This window comes from Pan paniscus, chromosome 12, assembly GCF_029289425.2.
Source record: "Pan paniscus chromosome 12, NHGRI_mPanPan1-v2.0_pri, whole genome shotgun sequence".
NCBI lineage: Eukaryota > Metazoa > Chordata > Mammalia > Primates > Hominidae > Pan > Pan paniscus.
Genome location: NC_073261.2, coordinates 25,676,275 through 25,703,244, shown reverse-complemented (window position 1 = coordinate 25,703,244; position 26,970 = coordinate 25,676,275). Strand labels below are relative to the sequence as shown.

Below are 26,970 nucleotides of genomic sequence, written 5' to 3'. Positions count from 1 at the left end.
TAATGAGCTCATAGGAGATACTCAGAAGTACTGAACAGGGTGAAGAAAACTAAAAACTAACCACCTTATTAACATTTCTTATATTTGAGAACATTTCCTTCTGGTTCTTTCTCTATACATATAGTATTTTTTATGAGATTGTTAGCATGTTACTATGTTGTGTGTAGATGAGCTAGCCTGTTTTTTAAATGTTACTTTAGTTCTGAGCATTTTTAAACTTAAATGTTTTTTGAATATTAATGAGTTCATGGTATCCCATCACATGGAAGTACTGTAAATTCTGTTCCTTTATTTATGTTGTTTCTGGTTTATGCCATTACAAATTCTAGGACACTGTCCTAGTTTTGTAGGGTATTCAAAATATTCAGTTTATGCTCTTACCACTAGTATCTGATAGTGCCATTTTCGCACTTTTGCTAATGCTGACTTACTAGCTTATAAAATCCTTTGCCAATTTGTAGGAACAAAAGTGATATCAATTTTTAAGTTTTTTTAATACTAGTCATGCTCAACAATTCATGCAAATGGCAGTTGGTAGTTTTGCCATCTTCAACGTGGGTACCTTCCAGTTGTTTGGTTTCTTGGTAAAACTCACACAAAACAGATGGAGAAGAGTTTTTGTATATCAACATGAATGTTAATGTGATTTTTTAAAAGCCAACGAACACATTTGTGTTCCTTGTGAGATCCTGTGCATGAATTTGTCAGGTAATTTTTTTGACCTGAACATTCTCATAATAGCTTCAATTTGCACAATGCAACCTCGTCATTTTGCAGATTTTCAAGGCTCACTTCAAAAACATGTTCCTTGAGGCCCATTAACATTTCTTTCCTAAATTGTCTATTCATACGGTGCTTTAAAAAATTAGATTACTTTTAGTAGATTTATTAGAGCCGCACAGTTTAGAGTCAGTAGTCAATTAAAGTCCCTACTTAAACTTCACACTAAGATTTTTTTTTTATTTAATATTTTATTTTTTCTTTTTGCTTTCATGCAGACAGACATCTTGCAAGACTTTAAGATTCTTGGGCCATTTCTGTCAGGTTGTTCTGTGTTCTGTGCCTGCTTCCTCCCCATAGTAATTTCAAAATAGCTATCCTCACCTCTGTAAGGTTTCCAAAATCAAACTTGGGCTTCTGGCTAGCCTTTTCTAGGTCTTGATTTTTCAGTGCTTTCCAGAGGCAATTGTTTGGAACCTCTTGGCACAGTTTCTGTTTCTTCTTCCATGTACAGGCATAAAAGGTCTTTTGGTTGTTTTCTGGTAAAACTATCATAAAACAGTTCAAGCAAATGACTATTGGTAGTTTTGTCATTAACGTGGGTGCCTTCTAGTCATTTTGTTTCCTGGTAAAACAGACCAAACAGAGAGAGCAGACAGTTTGTACATCTGTATGAGTGTTGATGTGCTTTTTATTTTAAGCCAGGGAACACATTTGATGTTATTTATGACATCCATTCCATGAATTTGTCAGGTGATTTTTGAGCTGAACATTCTCAGTAATAGCTTTAGTTTACAAAATACAACCTAGTCTTTCTGCAGATTTTCTAGGCCCACTTCAAATGCATTGACCATCAGATGGCATCTTGGTTCCTTACGTCCTTTCTGTGACTGAATGTCCATAATTCCACATCATACTGATCTTTCTTAGAAAAGGCAACAGTTACTTTCTTCTTTATTCCTTTTTTAATGCTTGTGAGGTAGTTCTTGTTGATCACAGCGATGCTATTCTCTTATTCTTCATGTCATATTTAGCAATTTTTTCTAGTTTGTCATTTGATAATCTTGATTGGTGTATTTTGATGTACAGAAATTTAAAATTTATGTAGTTAAATCTTTCTTTAATTTCTATTGCCTTTGTATTTATAGCTCTTGCCTAGATAGTCTTAACTGTAGTATAGACTTTAACAGTGTTTTCTTTCTTTCTTTTTTTTTAGTTGCAACTACTGGCCCTTCAGTATATTATAGTCAGTCACCAGCATATAATTCCCAGTATCTTCTCAGACCAGCAGCTAATGTTACTCCCACAAAGGTAACAAAGGAATAATTTATACATTTATAATTATTTTCTTTTTAAATTGTTTAGGGTTCCTTCAAATAAATTCAAGAGAGCAGTTCACTATGAAAACTTTTATGTCCCTTAAAATGTAGATATTTTAAATTTATCTCCAAATACAGAAATTATCCTTCTTAGTCACCTTATTTTTGTGTTAATAAGTGTGAATATTTAGAATATTTTAAAAATGGGAGTGGTGGTGGTGGATCCTTCATCGTTCTGTTTTAACAGAAATAGAACTGTAATGCCCTTGCTGACCCACTATGTGGTAAGTACTTTCAGGCCTGATACAGCTATATATATAACAATTGATTGAAGACTCAATATTACAGTGGTAGTTGAATGTGACAGCTTTGAGGACAGAGTGTTGGGGTGCATTTAGACCCTTGCTCTTCTGCTTATTTTGACCACAGGCAAGTTTCTTAACCTCTCAATACATCAGTTGCCTCACGTGTAAAATGAGGATAATAATAATACCTTAATTCATAGGGTTTTTGAGGATATTAAAATGAGATAATAATGTAAAGTGCTTAGAACAGTGCCCAGCTGGTGCATTAATAAATGCTCAATAAATGTTATCATCATCATCATCATCATTATTGTTAACATCATTTGATAAATTAGGAATGAAGAAGGTATTTATTTCATGACTATTTTGGGCATGTGGATCAAGAAAATTCACCTTCATTTATGTTTCAGGGTTCTTCTAATACAGAATTTAAGTCAACCAAAGAAGGATTTTCCATCCCTGTGTCTGCTGATGGATTTAAATTTGGCATTTCAGAACCAGGAAATCAAGAAAAGAAAAGTGAAAAGCCTCTTGAAAATGATACTGGCTTCCAGGCTCAGGATATTAGTGGCCAGAAGAATGGCAGTGGTGTGATTTTTGGCCAAACAAGTAACACTTTTACATTTGCAGATGTTGGAAAATCAACTTCAGGAGAAGGATTTCAGTTTGGCCAAAAAGACCCCAATTTCAAGGGATTTTCAGGTGCTGGAGAAAAATTATTCTCATCACAATGTGGTAAAATGGCCAATAAAGCAAACACTTCCGGTGACTTTGAGAAAGATGATGATGCCTATAAGACTGAGGACAGCGATGACATCCATTTTGAACCAGTAGTTCAAATGCCTGAAAAAGTAGAACTTGTAACCGGAGAAGAAGGTGAAAAAGTTCTGTATTCACAGCGGGTAAAACTATTTAGATTTGATGCTGAGATAAGTCAGTGGAAAGAAAGGGGCTTGGGGAACTTAAAAATCCTCATAAATGAGCTCAATGGCAAACCAAGAATGCTGATGCGAAGAGACCAAGTACTAAAAGTGTGTGCTAATCATTGGATAACAACTACAATGAACCTGAAGCCCCTCTCTGGATCAGATAGAGTATGGATGTGGTTAGCCAGTGATTTCTCTGATGGTGATGCCAAACTAGAGCAGTTGGCAGCAAAATTTAAAACACCAGAGCTGGCTGAAGAATTCAAGCAGAAATTTGAGGAATGCCAGCGGCTTCTGTTAGACATACCACTTCAAACTCCCCATAAACTTGTAGATACTGGCAGAGCTGCCAAGTTAATACAGAGAGCTGAAGAAATGAAGAGTGGACTGAAAGATTTCAAAACATTTTTGACAAATGATCAAACAAAAGTCACTGAGGAAGAAAATAAGGGTCCAGGTACAGGTGCAGCCGGTACCTCAGACACAACAATAAAACCCAATCCTGAAAACACTGGGCCCACATTAGAATGGGATAACTATGATTTAAGGGAAGATGCTTTGGATGATAATGTTAGTAGTAGCTCAGTACATGATTCTCCGTTGGCAAGTAGCCCTGTGAGAAAAAATCTTTTCCGCTCTGATGAGTCAACAACAGGATCTGACTTCAGTTTTAAATCTGCTTTGAGTCTATCTAAGTCTCCTGCCAAGTTGAATCAGAGTGGGACTTCAGTTGGCACTGATGAAGAATCTGATGTTACTCAAGAAGAAGAGAGAGATGGACAGTACTTTGAACCTGTTGTTCCTTTACCTGATCTAGTTGAAGTATCCAGTGGTGAGGAAAATGAACAAGTTGTTTTTAGTCACAGGGCAGAACTCTACAGATATGATAAAGATGTTGGTCAATGGAAAGAAAGGGGCATTGGTGATATAAAGATTTTACAGAATTATGATAATAAGCAAGTTCATATAGTGATGAGAAGGGACCAAGTATTAAAACTTTGTGCCAATCACAGAATAACTCCAGACATGAGTTTGCACAATATGAAAGGGACAGAAAGAGTATGGGTGTGGACTGCATGTGATTTTGCAGATGGAGAAAGAAAAGTAGAGCATTTAGCTGTTCGTTTTAAACTACAGGATGTTGCAGACTCGTTTAAGAAAATTTTTGATGAAGCAAAAACAGCCCAGGAAAAAGATTCTTTGATAGCACCTCATGTTTCTTGGTCAAGCACTCCCAGAGAGTCACCATGTGGCAAAATTGCTGTAGCTGTATTAGAAGAAACCACAAGAGAGAGGACAGATGTTATTCAGGGTGATGATGTAGCAGATGCAGCTTCAGAAGTTGAAGTGTCTAGCACATCTGAAACAACAACAAAAGCAGTGGTTTCTCCTGCAAAGTTTGTATTTCGTTCAGAGTCTGTTAAAAGCATTTTTAGTAGTGAAAAATCAAAACCAGTTGCATTTGGCAACAGTTCTGCCACTGGGTCTTTGTTTGGATTTGGTTTTAATGCACCTTTGAAAAGTAACAATAGTGAAACTAGTTCAGTAGCCCAGAGTGGATGTGAAAGCAAAGTGGAACCTAAAAAATGTGAACTGTCAAAGAACTCTGATATCGAACAGTCTTCAGATAGGAAAGTCAAAAATCTCTCTGCTTCCTTTCCAACGGAAGAATCTTCAATCAACTACACATTTAAAACACCAGAAAAGGGTAGGTACTTTGTTGTTTAAGCACAATTTTTCTTTCTTTTAATATTTAGCTTGATGCAGACTCTCTGTGGGATACTAATGTTGGGATATAAACGATGCTTTGTGAACACCCCCAAAATATTTGAGCAATTTTTTTTCTCCCTTAAGTTCACGGTGAGGTTTCAAAGAGCAAGAGAACTTAGTTAAAGACATTTCAGTAACTGGAAGATACTTCTATCATGCTAGGGCAGAGCAAAAGAACTTGGTACAGTGTACGGACTCATGCTTGAATCATGCGCATTAACGTGAGTCTTTTTTTAAAGTGTTCATTTTCATTTGTTCTGTTTCTTTTGTCACTCAGAAAACATGATATTGAGGCTGGGCACGGTGGCTCACTCCTAGAATGCCAGCACTTTGGGAGGTTGAGGTGGGCAGATCACTTGAGCTCAGGAGTTCGAGACCAGCCTGGCCAACATGGTGAAACCCTGTTTCTACTGAAAATACAAAAATGAGCCGGGCGTGGTGGTGTGTGCCTATAATTAGCAGCTACTCAGGAGGTTGAGGCAGGAGGATCGCTTGAGCACAGGAGATGGAGGTAGCAGTGAGCTGAAATCATGCCACTGCACTCCAGCCTGACTGAGTGAGACTTTGTCTCCAAAAAAACAAACAAACAAACAAACAAACAAAAAAACCATGATATTGAGATGTTCTCATTTTATGTGTTGTATGTCAGTCTTGCTCATGTATTAAATGAGCAAAGAATGAAACTACAGGGATAAATGAATATGTAAGACAGTCAGATTGGTGGTATAAATTGAGGGATTCTGGCTTTTTATGTTTTAAAAGCATATTCATTTTGTTTCCTAAAATGTTAAAAAATGAAATATTCTTTATTTTCTAGGATTTAATTTTAGCCTTTTTAAATCTAATCCCATGGCCTTTTGGACTAGCACCCCTTCCTCACAGCCTGAGAGCAAAGGTATAGAACTAGCATTCTCAGTATGAGATAACAGCAGTTTTTAGCAGCTGGTAGCCCTTAGCAAAGTATTAATAACTGTGGCTGTATGAAATGAAGTACTTACCACTACAACATGCATGTTAAAGAATGCCAGTTTAAGCAAAGTACCTTTTGACTGGTGGCATGACACCCTTGTTGGTTTGTTTTTTAAAATGTACTGGGATGCTGATTTGTAATGTACTTCATTGCTCTGCTATTTGAGGTCTGCTCAATGAAGACCTATGTTTTATCTAATGTTTATCTTTAGCCACTAACGTCTGCCAGTATTCACATGTAGTGGCAACGGCATGTATACAGTATGGAAGAGTGTCCCTGTAGGGCTGTTCTTTTGTGCATGGTTTAGAAAAATGCTGTATTTGAAAATGGACCCCATTTTTAACAGCCAGCATTCTACAGCTTGCATATTATGTATGTTGCACAGATCATTTTTAGAAGTGTGGCTTCTAGAGTGGAACAAGAAGTGGGATCTGTTGAAGGCCTTCAAGAACAGGTTAGGGAAGTGAAATCTCACCCTTAGTGACCAGTAACACATCTTAGCCATGCCAAACAAGTACAATGATAAAGTAACAATCTCTGATTTTTTTTTAAGTATACCAGTTTTATTACCAGCTAAGGTAGCTCTTAATCTTTTATTTTAAAGATACGGTCTTTGAGAAATGTGAAAAGTGTTAACTTAAAAGTGGATGTATACTTGCGTACAGTTTCTGTGAGCTCTAGGTTAGGAATCCCTGACCTAAGAACAAATGTGCCTATACACTACTGTAGAACATAGAGCCTTATTCTGTTTTGAATCTGATAATGTCATTGTCCCAAGGGACCTTAGAAATGAAGACTTTAGACATGAGTAAACTGAGGCCAAGAGAGGCTGATTTACCCAAGGGGTCTTTACTGAGTAATAGCAGAAGTGGAACAAGAATCTGTATCTTACGGTGTACTGTTATTTCTCCTAGCTAGGAAATGATACTAAGTTTTTGTTTATAATGAAGGAGAGGGACAAATTTCACATTGTAAAAGGAAGGGCACTGGTTCTGCAGAGCAGTGTCATCCAATAGAAAGAAAATATAACCTGTGTATGTAATTTAAAATTGTCATTTGGTGCAATGGCTTGTGCCTGTAATCCCAGTTACTTGGGAGGCTGAGGCAGAGGGATCACTTGAGCTCACAAGTTCCAGGCTTCAGTGAACTGTGATCACATCACTGCAGTCCAGCTCTGGGTGACAAAGCAAGACCGCATCTCAAATAAATACATAAATAAATAAATTTTCTAGTAGCCATATTAAAAAGAATAAAAAGAAACCGTTAAAAAGGGAAACAGATGAAAGTAACTTTATCGATAGATTTGATTTAACTCATTATGTCCAAAATATCATTTTAACTTCTAATTAATATAAAAAGTAATGATATTTTACATTATTGTTTTTCACCAAGTCTTCAAAATCCAGTGTGTGTGTTTACACTTACTGTTAGCATGTCTTGATTTGGACTAGCCACCTTGTGAGGTTTTAATAGAATGTGGCTAGGCTACCATATTGGACACCATAGCTCTCAGAATGTTTCCCTGTCACCAGTTGGTATACATGGCATGCTTCATAACTGGCTTACTTTATTAAACTCCTTTAGCCAGAAGTTCTTCTTTACATTAATAGATCAGAACAGGTTGCATATAGAAGTTTTTTCTGTTTCTAATTTTTTGCCCTTTGCATTGATGGTGGCTGGGGATGGGTTGTTTTCAGCCATATGAATGGTCTTAGATTTTATAGTGTTAGCTACCCATAGAGTAACAGTTTTTATTTAATTTTATCTAGTATCATGCTTGAACACAGGCAAACTAGACGCAACTCTAGTCACCTTCCATTCTTGGCAATTGTTAACTTTCCTTACAGGAACTAATCACAGTTGGCTTTGGATTAGTTTCATATGTATACTAATACTTGCTTATGTTTTAAGATTTTTTTCAATTGCTGCAAATGCATGGATATTTTGGTAAACTATTGTATGCTAAGTATAGTTAGGCAACACTTTAAAATTTTTAAGCTTTTTAAATTCTAGAAATTTGTAGTAATTCTTTTCAATGACTATTAAGTAAACACAAGATTTTTTTTTGTTTTCTTTGGTTTTAAATAGATTCTGTGTTCACTTAGGGTTTTTGGTAGAACACTAAATCAGGATGCTAATTCTAATTCATGATTATCGTACATCTCTGCATCAAAGTATATGTGTTTTTTTTCAGTATGCTGTATTAACCTATAGATAGGTTCCATGGTTTTTATTTTCAGGTAGAGTATTAACGTCAATACTTAATACCTTATCCTTGTCAATTTTTTTGACTGGTGTTACAGCAAAAGAGAAGAAAAAACCTGAAGATTCTCCCTCAGATAGTCTCGGTCTCCTGACCTCGTGATCCACCCGCCTCGGCCTCCCAAAGTGCTGGGATTACAGGCATGAGGCACTGCGCCTGGCTGACACATGTCTTAATTCTGGTATTCACCAGATTTGTTTCGTGTTCTCCGTTGTTAGTCATCAAATTTGTCTACTTTTTAAATAGAAACATTAGCTAGAGCAAGGAACTTAGAAACACTCAAGCGGCACTGAATGTGTAGAATTGCATAACCAATATAGCTTCTTTGCTTTCACATTTACAACTAGTTGGAGTTTTAGTTCAGCCGCACCCAGTATCTTCCATTCTGCTTCCAGGAAGAAATGGAAAAATGTCAGCCATGATGATGCAGTATTTTAGTAGCAAGTTGATGGTGTTTTGGTTTCCCATGGGAAATATTGTCACTGGAGCATTAGCAGCTATCGGTCACTTATTAGGGTAAAAAAGCAACTTCAGAAGAATTTAACATATGCCAAAGAATCAACAAAGGAAGTAATCAGCCAGGGCAAAGGTCGCACAAGAGATTGTAATCTAGCAATCAGCAGTGGAATAAGCAGTCAGCTTACCAGAAACCCAGGAAAATGCTTCAGAAAGGGCAGTCAGGACTAAGGCAATTTAATGAAATGCAAAATAAATGAAATCTGAAGTTTAAAAATCTAGATTGCAATTCTGGTTTCTAACTCAGTTATGAGACCTTGGGCAAAGTCATTAAATTTCTCTGAACTTCAGATTTTTGGGAGTCAATAAACCAATACATGTCAAAGGGCCTGATAAACTTGACAGTTTAGACCAGGCGTGGTGTCTCACCCCTGCAATCTCAGCACTTTGGGAGGCCAAGGCGGGTGGATCACGTGAGGCCAGGAGTTTGAGACCAGTCTGAACAACATGGTGAAATCCCATCTCTATTAAAAGTACAAAAATTATCTGGGTGGGATGGCATGCACCTGGAAGTCCCAGCTACTTGTGGGGCTGAGGTGGGAGGATGGCTTGAGCCTGGGAGGCAGAGGTTGCTGTGGGCCAAGATCGTGCCACTGCACTCCAACCTGTGTGACAGAGTGAGACCCTGTCTCAGAAAAAATAACACTTTACAGTTTATCAGCAAACAGGAAAGTCTTGCTAGGCAATGTAATTGATTAGTTCCGTGCCCTGGATTCTGGGCTCTTAACTGTATGAGCACTGTAGGTGTGAGCAGCAACAATTAAGAAGCTGCAGAGGTAAAGGTATAAGGGCAGTGATTGAGGATGTCTACCAAGCAGATTTCAGCAAGTGTGTTTCAAGAAGTATGCAGCAATCTGAAATACCTAATCCTGAAAAATTGCTAGAATCTAGTCTTTTAATTTTGGCCAGTATTTAGCAGTAGTTTGGCCCTCTACTCTAAATTAATAAAAAATAAGTAGTACTATATTATGAGCTGTGTTATCTAACAGTTTATCTTAGCTAGTAGCAATTAATTTATAGCTGCTATTAAAATGACTAACGTAGTTAAAAGTTTGATGACTAAGTTTTTTTGTTTGTTTGTTTTTTTTTTGAGCTGGCGTCTCGCTCTGTCGCCAGGCTGGAGTGCGGTGGCGTGATCTTGGCTCACTGCAACCTCCGCCTCCTGGTTTCCAGCAATTCTCTGCCTCAGCCTCCCCAGCAGCTGGGATTACAGGCACCTGCCACTGTGCCTGGCTAATTTTTGTATTTTTAGTAGAGATAGGGTTTCACCATCTTGGCCAGGCTGGTCTTGAACTTGCTGACCTCGTGATCCACCCACCTTAGCCTCCCAAACTGCTAGGATTACAGATTTGAGCCACCATGCCCGGCCTTGATGACTAAATTTTAAGAAATGTTTTAGCAATTCTTCATACACCTTTCACTTATCTTATAGTTACTTAATTCCTCTACTCTTATCATTTGATATTTTCATTTTATTGTGTATCTCTGTAAGGCCGAATCAATAGATTTTGAACAATCTCACACTTAACCTTTAAAAAAAATCTAATAGGCCCAGTTTCCTCTCAACAATCTTTGAAGAACCTTCGAGAAAGGAGAACACAGACCTCCCGCTTCTAGACATGCACACTGTAACCCGGGAAGAGGGAGAAGGCACGGAGACAACTGATACGGAGTCTGTGTCTTCCGCCAGCACATACACACAGTCTTTAGAGCAGCTGCTTAATTCTCCCGAAACTAAACTTGGTCTGTTACTCTGTCTAAATATGTTCTTCTTCTTTAATTTCACAGTCTTATTTAATTACTATTACTCTAAGGTACATATGCTTTTTTGGGCTGCTCCAATAAAATTTCTTTCAATATTCCACTACCTGTTTGTATTAGGGTTCTCTAGAGGGACAGGGCTAATTGGATGGTTGGATGGATGGATGGGATGGATGGATGGATGCTTATTAAGTATTACCTTACACGATCACTAGGCCATCTGCAGACTGAGGAGCAACGAGAGCCAGTCCAAGTTCCAAAACTGAAGAACTAGGAGTCTGATGTTCAAGGGCAGGAAGCATCCAGCACAGGAGAAAGATGTAGGTTGGGAGGCTAGGCCAGTCTCGCCTTTTCAGGTTTTTCTGCCTGCTTTATATTCGCTGGCAGCTGATTAGATGGCACCTACCAGATTAAGGGTGGGTCTGCCTTCCCCAGCCCACTGACTCAAATGTTAATCTCCTTTGGCAACACCCTCACAGACAACACTCAGGATTAATACTTTGCATCCTTTAATCCAATCAAGTTGACACCCAGTATTAACCATCACACTGTCCAAATGGAAAAATTATTAAACAAATCTTTTTAAAAATAAAATGCTAGCTCTTGCCCTAGGCTTGAACCATAAATAAGTGGTGGGAAGTTTATAGTCACAAATAGGTGGTGGGTATTAGACAGCAGGATAAACTATCCTCTCACCCTTCCAAGAAACTGACAGTTTCAGTTTATTCCTCTTGATGAAGTAATGCTAAATTTTTGTAGTGATGTTTTGGTATATTTTATTACTTGTAATTAATATTACTGTTCAAAATTTAGGGGGAATCTGTCATCTTCCTGAAACTTCAGAATCACCTGGAGTAAGGGTCATTTGTATTCATGGTCACTGGCCACGTGGGGTAGAAACTGCAAGTCATGGTTCCTTCAGGCAAAGTTAATAATGGTGACATGGAGGCATCATGATAGAGCAGCAGACTCCAGAAGCCAATTTGACTTTGTGATTTCTGAAAAAATTACCTGTCAACTGTGAGCCTGTTTCATCATCTGTAAAGTTTGAATAATGATACCTACCCCGCCTGATAGAAGATTCTTATGAGGGAACATGATACATGACCAGTAAATGTTAATGCTTTCCTTATACGTGAAATGACATAAAATCTTGGAATATTAATAGATGGGAAGAAGATGTGTAATAAAACTGTCTATAAACACAATTCTGACAAATTTCAGAACTGGGACTCATAGGGCTTTATTCAGTTAGATGACATGCTTTACAACAGAGATACTGTTTTATTTGTGTCACCTACAATATATAATCTGTTGATTGAGGTATGCTGAATAGATGAATGGCAAAGAAAGCAGACCTATAAAATATCACATAGTAAGATATTTATATTTAGATTTTTCTTATTTAGAATCTTCATCTGTAATGTATGATTTTGAAAATTAATTCTTGGAACAACATCTTGCAGAGCCTCCATTATGGCATGCTGAATTTACCAAAGAAGAATTGGTTCAGAAGCTCAGTTCCATCACAAAAAGTACACATCGCTTAATCGGCCTGCTTTGGGAAACAGAGGCAACCAATACAGTCCTTATGGAGCAAATTAAGGTGAGATCAGAAAACCTGGCCACCGTGAAAACCGCCAGTTTGGTTTTCTGGACCCTCCATACACATGCACCCAAGTTTAAAAATTCACATTGCAGATGCATCTATAACGTCTTGATCTTTATATTAGATTCCTGATGGTGAGAAATATTGCCTTTTTTTTTTTTTTTGAGACAGTCTTGCTCTGTCACCCAGGCTGGAGTGCAGTGGCACGATCTCGGCTCACTGCAAGCTCCACCTCCCAGGTTCACGCCATTCTCCTGCCTCAGCCTCCCGAGTAGCTGGGACTACAGGTGCCCGCCAACATGCCTGGCTAATTTCTTTGTATTTTTAGTAGAGACAGGGTTTACCATGTTAGCCAGGATGGTCTCGATCTCCTGACCTCGTGATCCACCTGCCTTGGCCTCCCAAAGTGCGGGTATTACAGGTGTGAGCCACCGCATCCAGCCAAAATACTTCTTTTACACCTATTACATAAAGATTATTTCTTAATTCCTACTTTTCCTAAGAAACCCTAATAGATTTAGAAACTAGAGAGATGTTCACAAATCATTGTTCACATATGCTTAAATAAAAAATGGGTGTGAGTCTTTGAATTCTAAAGATAACCAGTGAATTTAAATTATTCAACTGATATTTATAGTACTGAACTACTAAACAGTTTTCAGGTGGAGATGGCAAAGTGGCATGGGAAGTTTTTCCTGTTTAAAGTAGACACCAGAAACATCTAGGAATGTTGCAGAACAGTTGAGGATTACTCAAATGAGGTATTTCCACCCTGGCTCACTGATAAATCACCCCTCAGAATATAGTCATACTGCTTATTGAGGAGTTCTTATGACCCAGGCCCTGGGCTCTACATACATTATTTAATCTCATCACTGGTTGAGAGAAAAATTGAAGCTGGTAAATGGTGGAACAAAATTCAAACTCATAGCTGTCTGAAAAGTACATGCTTTTCCCCTGTACTTTGCTGCTCCTAATAGATCTGTCCTGCCACTGTGCAAGGCCACTAGCTATCCTTGTCAGATTATTTTAAAGCCGAATTCAGTTATTTTCAGTAAATTGTATATATCATGACATTCCACCATTAAATACTTCAGTGTGCATCTCTATAAAATAACATTTTCCCACTAATAAAAACATTATCATAGCTAACAAATCACTAGCCCAGTAAACCTAAATGACTTATTTAAATGTTATATTTTCTTTTTTTTTTTTGAGACAGTCTCGCTCTGTCACCAGGTTTGGAGTGCAGTGGTGCAATCTCAGCTCACTGCAATCTCCGCCTCCCAGGTTCAAGTGATTCCCCTGCCTCAGCCTCCCGCGTAGCTGGGACTGCAGGCACGCACCACCATGCCCGGCTAATTTTTTTTATTTTACTAGAGACACGGTTTCACCATGTTGGCCAGGACGGTCTGAATCTCCTGACCTCGTGATCTGCCTGCCTCAGCCTCCCAAAGTGTTGGGATTACAGGCATGAGCCACCACGCCTGGCCAAATGTTATATTTTCATAAATTTATACTCTCTTCATGATTTCTTCGTCTTCTTTATTGTCACTTTTTTAAATGGTCCTAGGTTTGAGGACAAAGTTCGCTAACTTTCTTGCCTAACCTAAAATGAAAATATACTAAAAGCTATGGCTTGGTTTCAACCTGGAAATCTTCCTCAAAGACTTGAACATGATATTACCTTTTTTATATCGTTCTTTGCCTCATTTCTCTGATAGTGTTTTACATTGTCTTATATTCCTGAATTTTCACTGTGTCTGAACTTTTGATTAAGTGCCGTTCACTGTGGACGTCTTAACTGCCTGGGACTTTAGGAACAGCGTAGGGGCAGAGGGTTAGTGGAGGCTACCGATGTTCCCCTCAGCCCATTTTCAGAGCCCCATGCCAAACTGGCTTAGTTTCTATCGAAAGTAGAAGGCAGAGGGAACATCTTGGTACCAACCCATGGCTCCAGTTAGTTGCTCCTCATGGAGATGTTCCATCAGTTCCCCAGCTTTCACCTCCATTTCCATGATACCCTGTGCTTCTGAGACAAGAACTCCAGTATTTACACAGGATGCATCCTCTCCTCTTGTCAGTGATACTTGGTAAGCTGCTGGACTGACTCATTTCCACCTCTTCATCTGTTTCTCGTGAGAATTTCTTGATGTGTCTCATCTACTTTTTCTCCTCTTGTATTAGCTTGTTGCTTTTCTACTTCACCCGTCTTCCTTCCAACCCCAAATAGCTTAGGACAATGGAGTCATATAGCCCAACACTTGGTTCATATGCAGCAATCCACTTTCTAGGCAAATGCAGCTTTGAAATTATCTCATAGTTGGAGTTCCGGTTTTCATGTCAAATGGATTTTATATGGTGATGTCATAAACTCCTTTGAAATGCTTCACATGCAGCTGCTGTAGTTAACTGAATTCCTTCCTTTATTGCCATATGGAGGGAAGGGGGAAATTTGGGGGGAAGAGAAGAAAAATACATGAGTTCAGTCTGCCATATTTAATCAGAAGCCCCTAAAGCCCATTTTTAACTCATTTCTCTAACACCAGCTTCTCAAAAGTGAAATAAGAAGATTGGAAAGGAATCAAGAGCAAGACGAGTCTGCAGCTAACGTGGAACACTTGAAGAACGTCTTGCTGCAGTTCATTTTCTTGAAGCCAGGTAGTGAAAGAGAGAGACTTCTTCCTGTTATAAATACAATGTTGCAGCTCAGCCCTGAAGAAAAGGGAAAACTTGCTGCGGTTGCTCAAGGTGGGTAAAAGGAGAGTCTCAGAACTTCTGACTTCTAACTTAAACTAAACAGCCTGGTGGTTGAGAAGTTGTCTGTATGTGTAACTTTTCAATTTTGCTCATTTGAATTGGGTCTGTCATATGAGTAGGCCATGACTAGATTTGAAAAGCTGACTTTTTAACATCTTGAGGCAACTGTAGTACATTTATATAATTTTAATGTTCAGCAAAATACAATAAGTGCTTAGCTTGATCTTCTAGCTCTTTGAAAATTGGATTTTTATCCTGGTGTTGAGTTCTGGTGTTCAGCTGAACGTGGTTTTGTTTTAAATTCTACTTTTTAAAAAACATTTATTAGCTTGTTCCTTTTCTACTTCACCCCTCTTCCTTCCTCCAACCCCAAATAGCCTAAGACAATGGAGTCATATAGCCCAACACCTGGTCTATATACAGCAGTCCACTTTCTAGGCAAATGCAGTTTTAAAGCTGTGCCACAGGCCAGGCGCCGGTGGTTCATGCCTATAATCCCACCACTTTGGGAGGCCGAGGCAGGCGGATCACAAGATCAAGATACTGAGACCATCCTGGCCAACATGGTGATATCTCATCTCTACTAAAAATACAAAAATTAGCTGGACGTGGTGGCATGCGCCTGTAGTCCCAGCTACTCAGGAGGCTGAGGCAGGAGAGTCGCTTGAACTCACGAGGCGGAGGTTGCAGTGATCTGTCACGCCACTGTACTCCAGCCTGACGGCAGAGCGAGACTCCATCTCAAAAAAAAAAAAAAAAAAATGATGTAGTTAGAGTTGGTTTCCATGTCAGATGGATTTAATACTGTGATGTCATTAACTTCTTTGAAATGCTTCATATACAACTGCTATAGTTAACTGAATTCAAGCTGCATCTTAAGAATTATGGTTTCATTTTTGTTTTAGTTTTAAATTACTTTTATTTTTGACATTTACAAGCACAAGGAAGACACTATAATCTCTCTTGAGTTGTCACCCATCTCTAACAGTTTTCAACTCATGGACAATCTTTTGGCGTAAATAGGGGAGAGTTAGAGACTTAAATCCCACACATCATTTCTTTCCTCAGTGAATAATTCAATGTTTATTGGATTTCTCTGTCACCTATACCTAGTTTATGTTCATTTTGCCTGTGTTATTGTGAATGTCTTTTTATAGTATCCTAAATAGGGCTCATATATTGCATTTGGTTGATGTTCCTTAAGCTTTATTTCGTTGTTATGTTTTTGTTTGTTTGAGACGTAGTGTTGCTCTGTCACCTTGGCTGGAGTGCAGTGGTCCGATCATGGCTCACTGCAACCTCCGCCTCCCGGATTCAAGCGATTCTCCTGTGTCAGCCTCCCAAGTAGCTGGGACTACAGATGCACGCCAGCTAATTTTTCTATTTTTAGTAGAGACGAGGTTTCACCATGTTGGCCAGGATGGTCTCAATCTCCTGACCTTGTGATCTGCCTGCCTTGGCCTCCCAAAGTGCTGGGATTACAGGTGTGAGCCACCACGCCCGGCCATTTTGTTGTTTTTTTATCTATAACAATTATATATATAAGTATATTTTTAATGTGCCACTTATTAATTGAAGAAAGTGGTCGTTTATGCTATAGCAGTCCTATATTTGGGTTTTAATCATTACAGGGTAACACTGAGCTTGTTCCAATTGCCTATAAATAGGAAGATCCAGGTGCAATTGGGTGGGATGGTGGACAAAAATACATCATAGATGGTATTGTGTGCTTTCTAAGACATCAGGAGGCCCAGAATGTCCAGACATCTTACTTTTGACTGATTGACCTTATCTAGTTGGTGCTCTTTAACATGTTCCCCATCCCCTGTAAATCCTAATAACTAAACTGATAACAGTCATCCTCAAAATTGAGCAGGCATCTGAATCATCTGGTATACTTACTAAAATTCCAATTGCTGGTCCCCAATTTCTGACCCAAGATTCTGCATTTTTAGCAATTTGTTGCTGATACTTCTGGTCTGGGGCCCATACCTTGAGAACCCCTGGTCTAGAGGCCTGATAAGATTCAGGCTTAATTTTTTTTATAGACATACTTCATAAGTAGTATTGATAGTTTCTTTGAACCTGGTTTTTAATAATCTTTCTAATGATGAAGGAGGAATGTTCTCAATACTGACAGTAATCTCAGTTCTTCAAACTATAGGATAGGTTTCTATAGCCACAATAGTATTTTTTGTCACAAGGGCCCAAATAAGAATACATCATGTATATTTTTAGTACTTATTCAAATTACAAATTCACTGTCTTTAATTTATTCTAACAAAAGTAAGCCTAATTTTATAGTTATAAAAAAGAAGAAATCTACTTCTAGTCACCTAAGAGTAAAACTGCCCCTATAAAAAACAAGACAGAAATCTCAAAATTATAACTAATTTTATAGTTATAAAATTAACCAGGACTTTAAGAACGTTTGCATTTTAAAATTAAAGTTTTCAATAGTTTTCAATATAACAATGATACTATCTCAAAATACTCAGCATGTCTAACAGGCCTCTTTTAAAAGCTCAGCATGTTTAATGTAGATGTTGCTAACGTCCAGGTGGCTCCTATAAGTTAAGGGTCCATTGATTTAGAAGTTCTAAAAGAGACTAACCTAAGGGATACCAATAACAGATATTTTTAAAGAATTTCATAGAGGAGATACACATTAGAAACCCAGAACTCTAAGATGTGCATTGCTAAGTCCTGTAAACAGACAGGAAAACACATTTACATTAGTTTGCCCTTTAAAGATTATTTCCTACTTGTCTCTTATCAATGTGAGTACATAAAAGAGAACTTATTACAATTAAAAACAATGATGGTTTAGCAGCAGATTTAGATACCTTACATTCTCTCTTTAAGAGAGAGAATGTAAGGCCTGGTGCGGTGGCTCACACCTGTAATCCAGCACTTTGGCAGGCCGAGGAGGGTAGATCACCTGAGGTCAGGAGTTCGAGACCAGCCTGGCCAACATGGTGAAACCCCGTCTCTACTCAGAATACAAAAATTAGCCAGGCGTGGTGGCGCATGCCTGTAATCCCAGCTACTTGGGAGGCTGAGGTAGGAGAACTGCTTGAACCCAGGAGGCAGAGGTTGCAGTGAGCCGAGATGGTGCCATTGCACTCCAGCCCGAGCAACAAAAGCAAAACTCCTATCTCAAAAAAAAAAAAAAAAAAAAAAAAAAAAAAAAAAAAAAGAATGTAAACTACAAGATGGTTCAAAAGAAATTACACAGAATTCAGCATGGGAGAAACAAAAAACAATAGTGGGAAAAGACATCAAACATGTTTTTACTAATCGAAGCTCTAAAAGGAGAGACAAGAATACAGCACAGATAATATATGAAGAGAATGGCTGGAAATCTTTCAGAACTGTTGAAGGATATCTATCCACAGATTCAAAAACCCAATAAAATCTCAAGCAGTATTAAAAAAAAAAGAAGAAATCTACTTCTAGTCACATAAGAGTAAAACTGCCCCTAAAAAAGACAGAGAGAAATCTCAAAAGCAGGCAGAGAAAGAAGACACATTGCCTCACAATAGACTTCTCAACAGCATTGGTGTAATACTATCTCATGTACTAAAAGAAATAACTGCCAACCTTTTATATTTTCCAAGATCTCTTCTGGAAAACAAAAACTTTAAGAATCTGCCCTCACTGAAAATTCTTAATGATGTACTTCAAGCAAAAAGAAAATTTCCTAGGTAAAAGGTCTAAGATGCCAGAAAGAAAGACATGCAAAGGAAACTTACCACCATATTACAGATATGGACTGTCAGTCTAACTGGTCACACTAGGGGCATTTTGTTACCAAGGCCTTGAAAATAATAACCAACACTGCATACATGAGGGATGCCAGAAGAAAGGTCTGAGAGCCACTCTTCCTGGCACTGAAGGAAACAGGGCCCATCAGAGCAAACAAGTACCTTTTGCCTCTCTCATCTCCTTGGAAGCAAATGTTTATAATCTCTGGTTTTGTCTAAAGTTTATAACAGTATTTTTCATTCAGATTGCTACCTATTAGTGGATGGTGAAATTAATTTGGTGGATCACATTCAGAATATTTTTTTTTAAATCAAAAGAATACAAGCTGGGCTCAGTGACTCACACCTGTAAGCCCAACAGTTTGGGAAGACCAGGCAGGAGGATTGCTTGAGAACAGGAGTTCAGAATCAGCCTGGGCAACATGGCGAGACCCTATGTCTACAAAAATTTTAAAATATGCCAGATCTGGTGGCATGTGCCCATAGTCCTAGCTACTCGGGAGGCTAAGGCAGCAGGATTGTTTGTTATAAGGAGTTCGCGGCTGCAGTCAAACTTCTGGTCAAAATCCTGGTCACGCCACTGCATTTCAGCCTGGGTAACAGAGTAAAACCCCATCTTTAAAAAAATATTAAGAAATAAAAATAATATGTGAAACATTAGAATATGTTGAATCTGGTAAGGATAAGCAATTATTTCTTGAAACTCTACATATATACATGAGTGTTGGTAAATACCTGACTGTATCATCAGCTCTAGATATAAAATGTTTATGATGTTGGCTGTGAGTTAATGTGGAATGGTTTTCCTTTCTGTGGGTTTGGGTGTATTTGGGAAACATTAGCTTAGGGGGTAAAGTAGGTTACCCAACTCTGAAAAGCAGCATCAAAATCTTTAAAATAAACACATATTAGGGGCCCAACTTAAATTTCAAGCAGATGTCATGAGCTGCTCAGAGTAGCGTGTTACAACTCTGCGTTATAAGGTAAAATGACTTAGAGTGTAGCAGTAGTCCCCAAACAATGTCAAATAGACAGTGGTAAGTATAGATTGCTCTTCTCCTTGCATCACAAATGTTAATTCACCCTGCCCCCACACGCATTAAAACTCAGCATATTTCACAAATTGAGTGTTTCATTTCTATTTGAGATAGACTTATGGTAAGTCAGCTTTGCTCCCCAAAGAAGTTAGCCATATAGTACTTCTATATGCAAAATTTGAATCTCAATTTTACTACTCAAGCCGGAAGTAAAAGTCATTTTTCTATATCTTCTTTGCTCCCAGACTGGGTTACAGTTTACAGATCTGAATATTGTCACTTGTACACCATACATACACAGAGGTCTAAAACTCTCTACAAGTAAATAAAGAAAAAAAGCCCAGCAACCCAATAGGAAAATAGGCCAAGCCTGTTATAGGCTTTTTGATCATCTCCAGACTGGCAGGAAGAGAATGCATACTCACACTGTAAGTGCCTGATTTGATTTGCAGAGGATATAGAACCTTATCAGAAAACAGCCTTCCAAGGCAAGAGCAAATGCACCCTATCTAAGCACAGCTTTTCTCCAATTCTTATTTACCTAAGGAGATGAATAGCTGCCAGGAACATTGTTTGCACAAGGGCAGGAGCCTGCCAGATCTGAGAACACAGCAAAATTTTTATTTTGTCAAAAATCTTATATTCAGCTTACACCATTCATTTCAGGTGAACATACAACAGTCTGCATTTCAGTTTAGGGAGATGTTTACAGTCGTCTGGTTCTCTTTATTCTTGGGAACAAGGTTACCTCACTTGGAACACATAACCAGTGCCAAGTTGTCCATCCCTAAGCAATATCGCTTCCTCCTACTTTCTAGAAGTTCTTCAGATTGTGGAAGACAGACTTTTCAGAATTCTTTGCCCTCATTCCCTCCTCCAGAAATGCATGCCTTTGTATAATCTCTTCCCCTTGAGGGCCAGTAGGCTAACCTGATGAGTTATTTTTAACCAGTAGAATACAGCAAGAATGATAGATTACAAGAGATTGTGGCTTCTATCTTGCTAGCGGACTCTCTCTGTCTTCTCTGCTTGCACACTTTTTTGAAGGAAGCTACCATCCCAGAGGCAAGGAACACAGGCCATCAGTTTAGCAGCCTTGAGGAACTAAATTCTTCCAACTACCACATAAGTTTGGAAGTAGATTCTTCTCCAGTCCAGCCTTCAGATGAGACCCCACCCATGCCAACATCTTGATTGCAGCCCTGTGAGAGACCTTGAAATAAAACCATTTCTGATCTCCTGACCCACAGAAACTGTGAAATAAATATGTGTTAAGGTACTAAGTTTGTAGTAATTTGTTACGCAGCAGATTGTAAATAACACGCAGATAAAACCAGACAGAACAGAAAAATAAAATGGCTTTAACTCTAGAAAGTTTCCCCATGTAAAATTTTGAAAATGCTACTCTGCCTAAGGTCAAACTGTCCTACATATATATGTATGAAAACACAGAAAGGTGTCTGGAAGGGTAATACCAAATTAAATCTTTATCCAAGAGGAATGAAAACCAGTATTCACACAAAAACCTATGCACAAACCTTGTGAATATATTAAAAACCAGTGAATTATGCACTTTAAAAAGGTGAATTATGTGGTATATGAATTATATCTCCAAAACATTTAATTAAAAACCTGTACACAATTATTCATAGAAACTTTCTTTAAAATTGTTAAAAACGAGGAAGATCTCAGTTATCCTTCAACTGGCAAATGAATAAACAAACTGGTACAGCCATGCAATTGAATACTGCTCAGCAATAAAAAAGAATGCACTGCCAGTTCAGCAACATGGATAATTCTCAAATGCATTATGCCAGTTGACAGAGGTCAGACTCAAAATACTGTGTACAGTGTGATTCTACTTATATGACACTCTGAAAAAAGCAGAACTATAAGGACAGAAAACAGGTTAGTGGTTGCCAAGGAGTGGGAGAAGCAGCCAGGGAGAACTTTGAGGAGGTAAAAATGTGCCAGGCCTTGGTCGGTGGTGGTACATAACTGTGCATTTGTCAAGACTCAGTGCTATATGCTGAAAAGGGCAGGTTTTACTCTAAGTAAGTTGTACCTCAATAAACATGATTTTTAAATGATTAAAACTTTGGTTTTTGTTTGTTTTGGTTCAGTTTTAAGGTTTACCATAAATCTATTGGTTTTAGATTCTAAGTTGTATATAAGCTTCTGTTTTAAAAGAATTTTTTTTTAAATCCTCTTATCGTCAACAATATTTAGTTGTGCTGGAAATTTTATTTTGGAATTGTTTAATAGAGAAAGACAATAAATAATGTTCAAGAACAGACATTGATTCATAACATCAAAGTATATTGTGAGAAGATGGTATTTCAGAATAGAGGAAGAATTTCTTATGTGCTGGTAAGATTGTTTGTAGATAATCATTTCTGCATAATTTTCATAGCTGGATTGCTTTAATAAAGCCATTTAAAGGTTAAGTTCTAGATTGCTTCATGTTGCTTATCAATGTTTAAAAGCTAAAATAGAAAATTAGCTGTTAAGTTGGCTCAACCGGAAATTCAGTATATCCTTTAAAAAGAGAAATTTAGTAAGCAATGTGTCTAAAGAATGACATATGGTTGGGTACAGTGGCTCGTGACTGCAATCCCAACACTGTGAGGCTGAAGTGGGAGGATCACTTGAGCCCAGGAATTTGAGACCAGCCTGGAAAACAGTGAGACCTGCATCTCTACAAAAAAACAAAAAATTACCCAGGCATGGTGGTACACACCTTGTGGTCCCAGTTGCTTGGGAGGCTGAGGTGGGAGAATCACTTGAGCCTGGGAGATCAAGGCTGCATTGAAGTCTCATCACGCCGCTGCACTTGAGCCTGGGTGACAGAGCAAGACCCTACCTCAAAAAAAAAAAAAAAAAAAAAGAACCCCCCCCACCAAAAAAGGCATGTGATCAGTAAAAAAGACATTATTTGCTTATATTGTAGAGTGGTTCTAAAATATAGATTTTACATTGAGAAATTTTAATACTCTCTTTTTTCTTTTTTTTTTCTTTGTTTTACTTTCCAAAGATGAGGAAGAAAATGCTTCCCGTTCTTCTGGATGAGCATCCTATCTTCGTAGTTGGTTTGGACTTCCGATAGGTTGATGGAAGGAATACTGTTATTAACCAAATAGAATCTGTTTACAAAAATGGTTCGTGTGTGTTACCATCATTCTTTCGTCAAAAAGTGTGTATATATGTTTGCATTTACATATATTTGTACATCTGTATGACAGATGTATTTTAAAAGTTTCAACTTGAAGTAAAAGTACAACAGCTTGAAGTGTTGATACCAGGCCACAGCCCTCTAACTCATGTGATCTCCCATGCATGCTGCCAGAATAAAACCACCAGGAATGAATTCACTCCCCACTTCTCTGGAACCTCAGGACCCGCCCATTTCTCGGCAGTACTGTGAATTTTGAAGTTAAACTAAATTTTGGTACCATACCAACTGGAATTTAGGCTTTAAAAATAATGTTTCAAGGCCAGGTGTGGTGATTCATGCCTGAAATCCCACTACTTTGGGAGGCTGAGGCTGGAGAATCGCTTGAGGCTAGTGAGCTGTGATTGTACCACTGCACTCCAGCTCAGGGAACAGAGCGAGATCTTGTCTCTAAAAATAATAATAGTAATAAAAATAACGTTTTATGACTATTTATTGCAAGGTCAGAGTTACAGATTGTTATAAATTGTTGAGAAACTTTTGTGATTAGAATATGAAGGAAAAAGCTTTGTTGGTAAAAGTGACATGTTAAGGGGCTATGAAGTAAATATGCTGCAGTGAATTATGCTAAGTTAAAATACAGTTTAGTTATTTGCTTTAAAATAAACTCTTCTTTTTTTCTTTAAAGTATACTATCTCAAAACTCATTATGTTGTCAGAGCCCTAGAGCTGGCTAGTGTAACACTGACTATGAATAGGTGGGCCCACCACTTGAGTTGAGGTGATTTCATGGTGTCTTTCCAGGCTCTTGATAGGGTGTCACTGCATGCAAGCCATGAATCTGTTTTGAGAATCCTCTCCATTTTCCCAAATAAAAACCTATCCCAACAGTGACTATATCACTCAGCATTGGATCTAAATATAAAACTGGTGCTTTCAGTGTTTTTGGCAGATAGTGTTCCATAAGCTTTCCATCAGAAGGGATTTTAGACACCTTAGAGGTCCGTGCTACATCTTCACAGTTCCTCCGAATAACCTTAGGTGGTAGTGTTAGTTGCCTTTGACACCTGTGCATATGTTTTAATGACTAGATCCAAACTGTGTTGTTCTTAAATCAAAAATTGGATAATTTTTAATGTTTATGTATTAATCACACAGTATGCTCTCTGAAGTTCTCTTAAGCCTTCAGTTTATACTCTTAATTTTCTTTCTGAGCTGGGGAACTGACTTTGCACTTTGGTTACACAGAACATTGGTTTCCAATTTAGTTTAACTGAAATTTGCTGCTGATATGTTGAGTTTGTTCTTTAAAAAATATCTCCTATATCTCGTCTTTCCTCCTTAGAAGAACAGACCTAACTAGCGAATGTATGAATGAAAAAGCATCTATTTCAGAGCCGACATGAAGAGTTCAGTTTTTTTACTTTATAAACTGTGAATATGAGTATGCCAGCTGCATACGATGTAACTAATCATATTTAAATATATTTCACTTTGATTTTAGACCTTGTGAAGTCTGTATAAACTTGTTTTGAAATACAGTCTCCACTTACGAATGTCATAACAAAATACTTTTTTGCATGATAAAAAATTACTTTGATTACAAAAGGCATATTCTTTCATGGTTTCTGCAATGAGAGGAAGTGTAGTGATTATTTTAATATTTCTATTAAATATGTTTAACTGTATATTTTTATGGCTGCTCTTTTATGTTACCCACTGTCTCTTTGGGGTTGTTAATTGGTTTCTGAAAGGGAACTTCAAACTCCTTTACTACTGGCCTTCCATGGTTGGTCCCTATTAGGTTGTTGAGAGAACGTCGACCAACTCTTTGATACCCGCCAGGTAGACTGTAGTACCTGCCATGTCTGATACCCTGCATCCAGCTAAAACCAGAAACAGCGCTGGGCCTCCCTGTGGACAAGACATTGATTTGACCAGAAGCAGATGTCTGGCTAAGGCTGCCAACCAAAGGGTGGCCTTAGATGAAGGGCTTTGTTCAGTTAGGGGCAGAGGTCATTAATTTTTTTTTTTTTTTTTTTTTGAGACAGAGTCTTGCTCTGTCACCCAGACGTGAGTGCAATGGCGCGATCTCGGCTCACTGCAAGCTCTGCCTCCCAGGTTCACGCCATTCTCCTGCCTCAGTCTCCTAAGTAGCTGGGACTACAGGCGCCCGCCACCATGCCCGGCTAATTTTTTGTATTTTTAGTAGAGACGGGGTTTCACCGTGTTAGCCTGGATGGTCTCGATCTCCTGGAGGTAATTGATTTCTTTGGATGTTTGGACTAGGAGATGGGGAGAGACAGAGCAGAAAGAGAAACACAGATGCCACAAGGAGGAGGAACAGAGCTAACCCTGGATAGGACTGGACACAGAAGCCAGACCAAGAGAGGCATCTAGTGAGAAGCAGCTCTTCAGCCCTGGGCCTGGTGCACACATCACTCCTTGGTTTCTAAGAACCAAATTTGGCCCAGCACAGTGGCTCATGCCTGTAATCCCAGCACTTTGGGAGGCCAAAGTGGGTAGATCATGAGGTCAAGAGATCAAGACCATCCTGGCCAACATGGTGAAACCCCGTCTCTACTAAAAACACACAAAAAATCAGCTGGGCATGGTGGCGTGCACCTGTAGTCCTAGCTACTTGGGAGGCTGAGGCAGGAGAATCACTTGAACCCAGGTGGCAGAGTCCAGTGAGCTGAGATCACACTACTGCACTCCAGCCTGGTGACAGAGTGAGACTCTGTCAAAAAAAAATAAAATAAAGCCAAATTCATACAGTCCCTGAGGAGTGGGAACTGATGCACATCTCTTGTATACAATAAGCTATGCTTGTGCTCTGAACCGTGTAAGATTGAGAATTGTATTCCTTTAAAGAAAGTTCGGCAGAACTGTAACTGAATTACTAACAAGGCACTGAGAAGGCATACCGTACTTTGTATTCTTTTTAAAGTCCCTGTTAGGTGGTGATGTAGCTGGAAGTGTATAGTATTGAGGATGTAAAGTTTCCCCTAAAAAATTTTTGGTATTTGGTGAATGGCATAACACATCAAAAAATTGGTTGTATTGTATGATTAAATTGCAATGTGATGATTTCAACTTGGTGGAAGACTTCTACTTTGTCTTGGTATGTGAAAATCCCCTTTGCTTCAAACTTAATACACACCAAGGAAAACAACCTGATACAATTTTGCAAGTGTCTTTGAGCTAATGGTTTTTCATGGGTATTAAAAAGCATTGGGTTATTTATGTATAATTATGTAGAAAGAAAATATTTGTTCCATTCAAGATACGGTTACACGAAAAGGCATCTAGTTGTGACCTTCAAATTATTACTTATATACCTATAGAAAATTCCTATAAATAGGCTGGGTGCGATGGCTCACACCTGTAATCCTGGCACTTAGGGAGGCCAGGGTGGGCAGATCACCTGAGGTCAGGAGTCCAAGACCAGCCTGGCCAATATGGTGAAAACTTGTCTCTACGAAAAATACAAAAATTAGCCAGGCATGTTGGCCCATGCCTGTAGTCCCAGCTACTCAGCAGGCTGAGGTAGGAGAATCGCTTGAACTCGGGAGGGGAGGCTGCAGTGAGCCAAGATCACACACCACTGCACTCCAGCCTGGGCAACAAAGTGAGACCCCCATCTCAAATAAGGAAAGAAAATTCCTATGAAGAAACACTATACCTCTGAGTTTCAATAATAGAGATGATTAACCCAGTTTCCCTGCAAGGATGTGCTCACTGTGAACAGATGTAGTGGTTACCACTCCAGATGTCTGCCTAGCATTTGAGACAACAGTCTCTGTCACCCCTGCCTCTCTCTGGGAACTTCTGCCCCACCACCATACAGAGGGGCAGTAGGCCCAGCCATAATCAACTGAAACAGACACAAAGTTATGACCTGAGCCTAGGCAATTAGGTTTTCTCAGGAATATGGATCTGGGACTAAAGAACTCAGCATCTTCCTGTGACTGGAATTGTAGCATGTAAGTACAGAAGCTTTGGAGTGCCCAGAAAGAGCAGAGAAAGCCAGCCAAGAGAGTGCCAGGTTTAAGTTGACATAAGAGGTCAACAA

The 26,970-nt window shown here is 38.6% G+C and overlaps 1 protein-coding gene across 6 annotated transcripts in view; it reads left to right on the top strand.

Moving 5' to 3' along the window:
- LOC129397126 (ranBP2-like and GRIP domain-containing protein 4) overlaps positions 1–25,996 on the top strand; it is a 68,898-nt gene extending 42,902 nt beyond the window's left edge. For 3 of the 6 annotated variants that reach the window (XM_055107536.2, XM_055107538.2, XM_055107539.2), the window contains 5 exons: positions 1,937–2,031; positions 2,755–4,978; positions 12,017–12,156; positions 14,709–14,910; positions 22,758–25,996. In XM_055107536.2, the coding sequence (XP_054963511.1) occupies positions 1,937–2,031; positions 2,755–4,978; positions 12,017–12,156; positions 14,709–14,910; positions 22,758–22,792 (2,696 nt within the window). In that variant the 3' untranslated portion in view covers positions 22,793–25,996. Of the gene's footprint in view, positions 1–1,936; positions 2,032–2,754; positions 4,979–5,317; positions 8,245–8,313; positions 9,242–12,016; positions 12,157–14,708; positions 14,911–22,757 lie in introns of those variants that run through there. The other 3 variants (XM_063594711.1, XM_063594710.1, XM_055107537.2) reach the window with 3 other exon arrangements.
- The last annotated feature ends 974 nt before the right edge of the window (positions 25,997–26,970 follow it).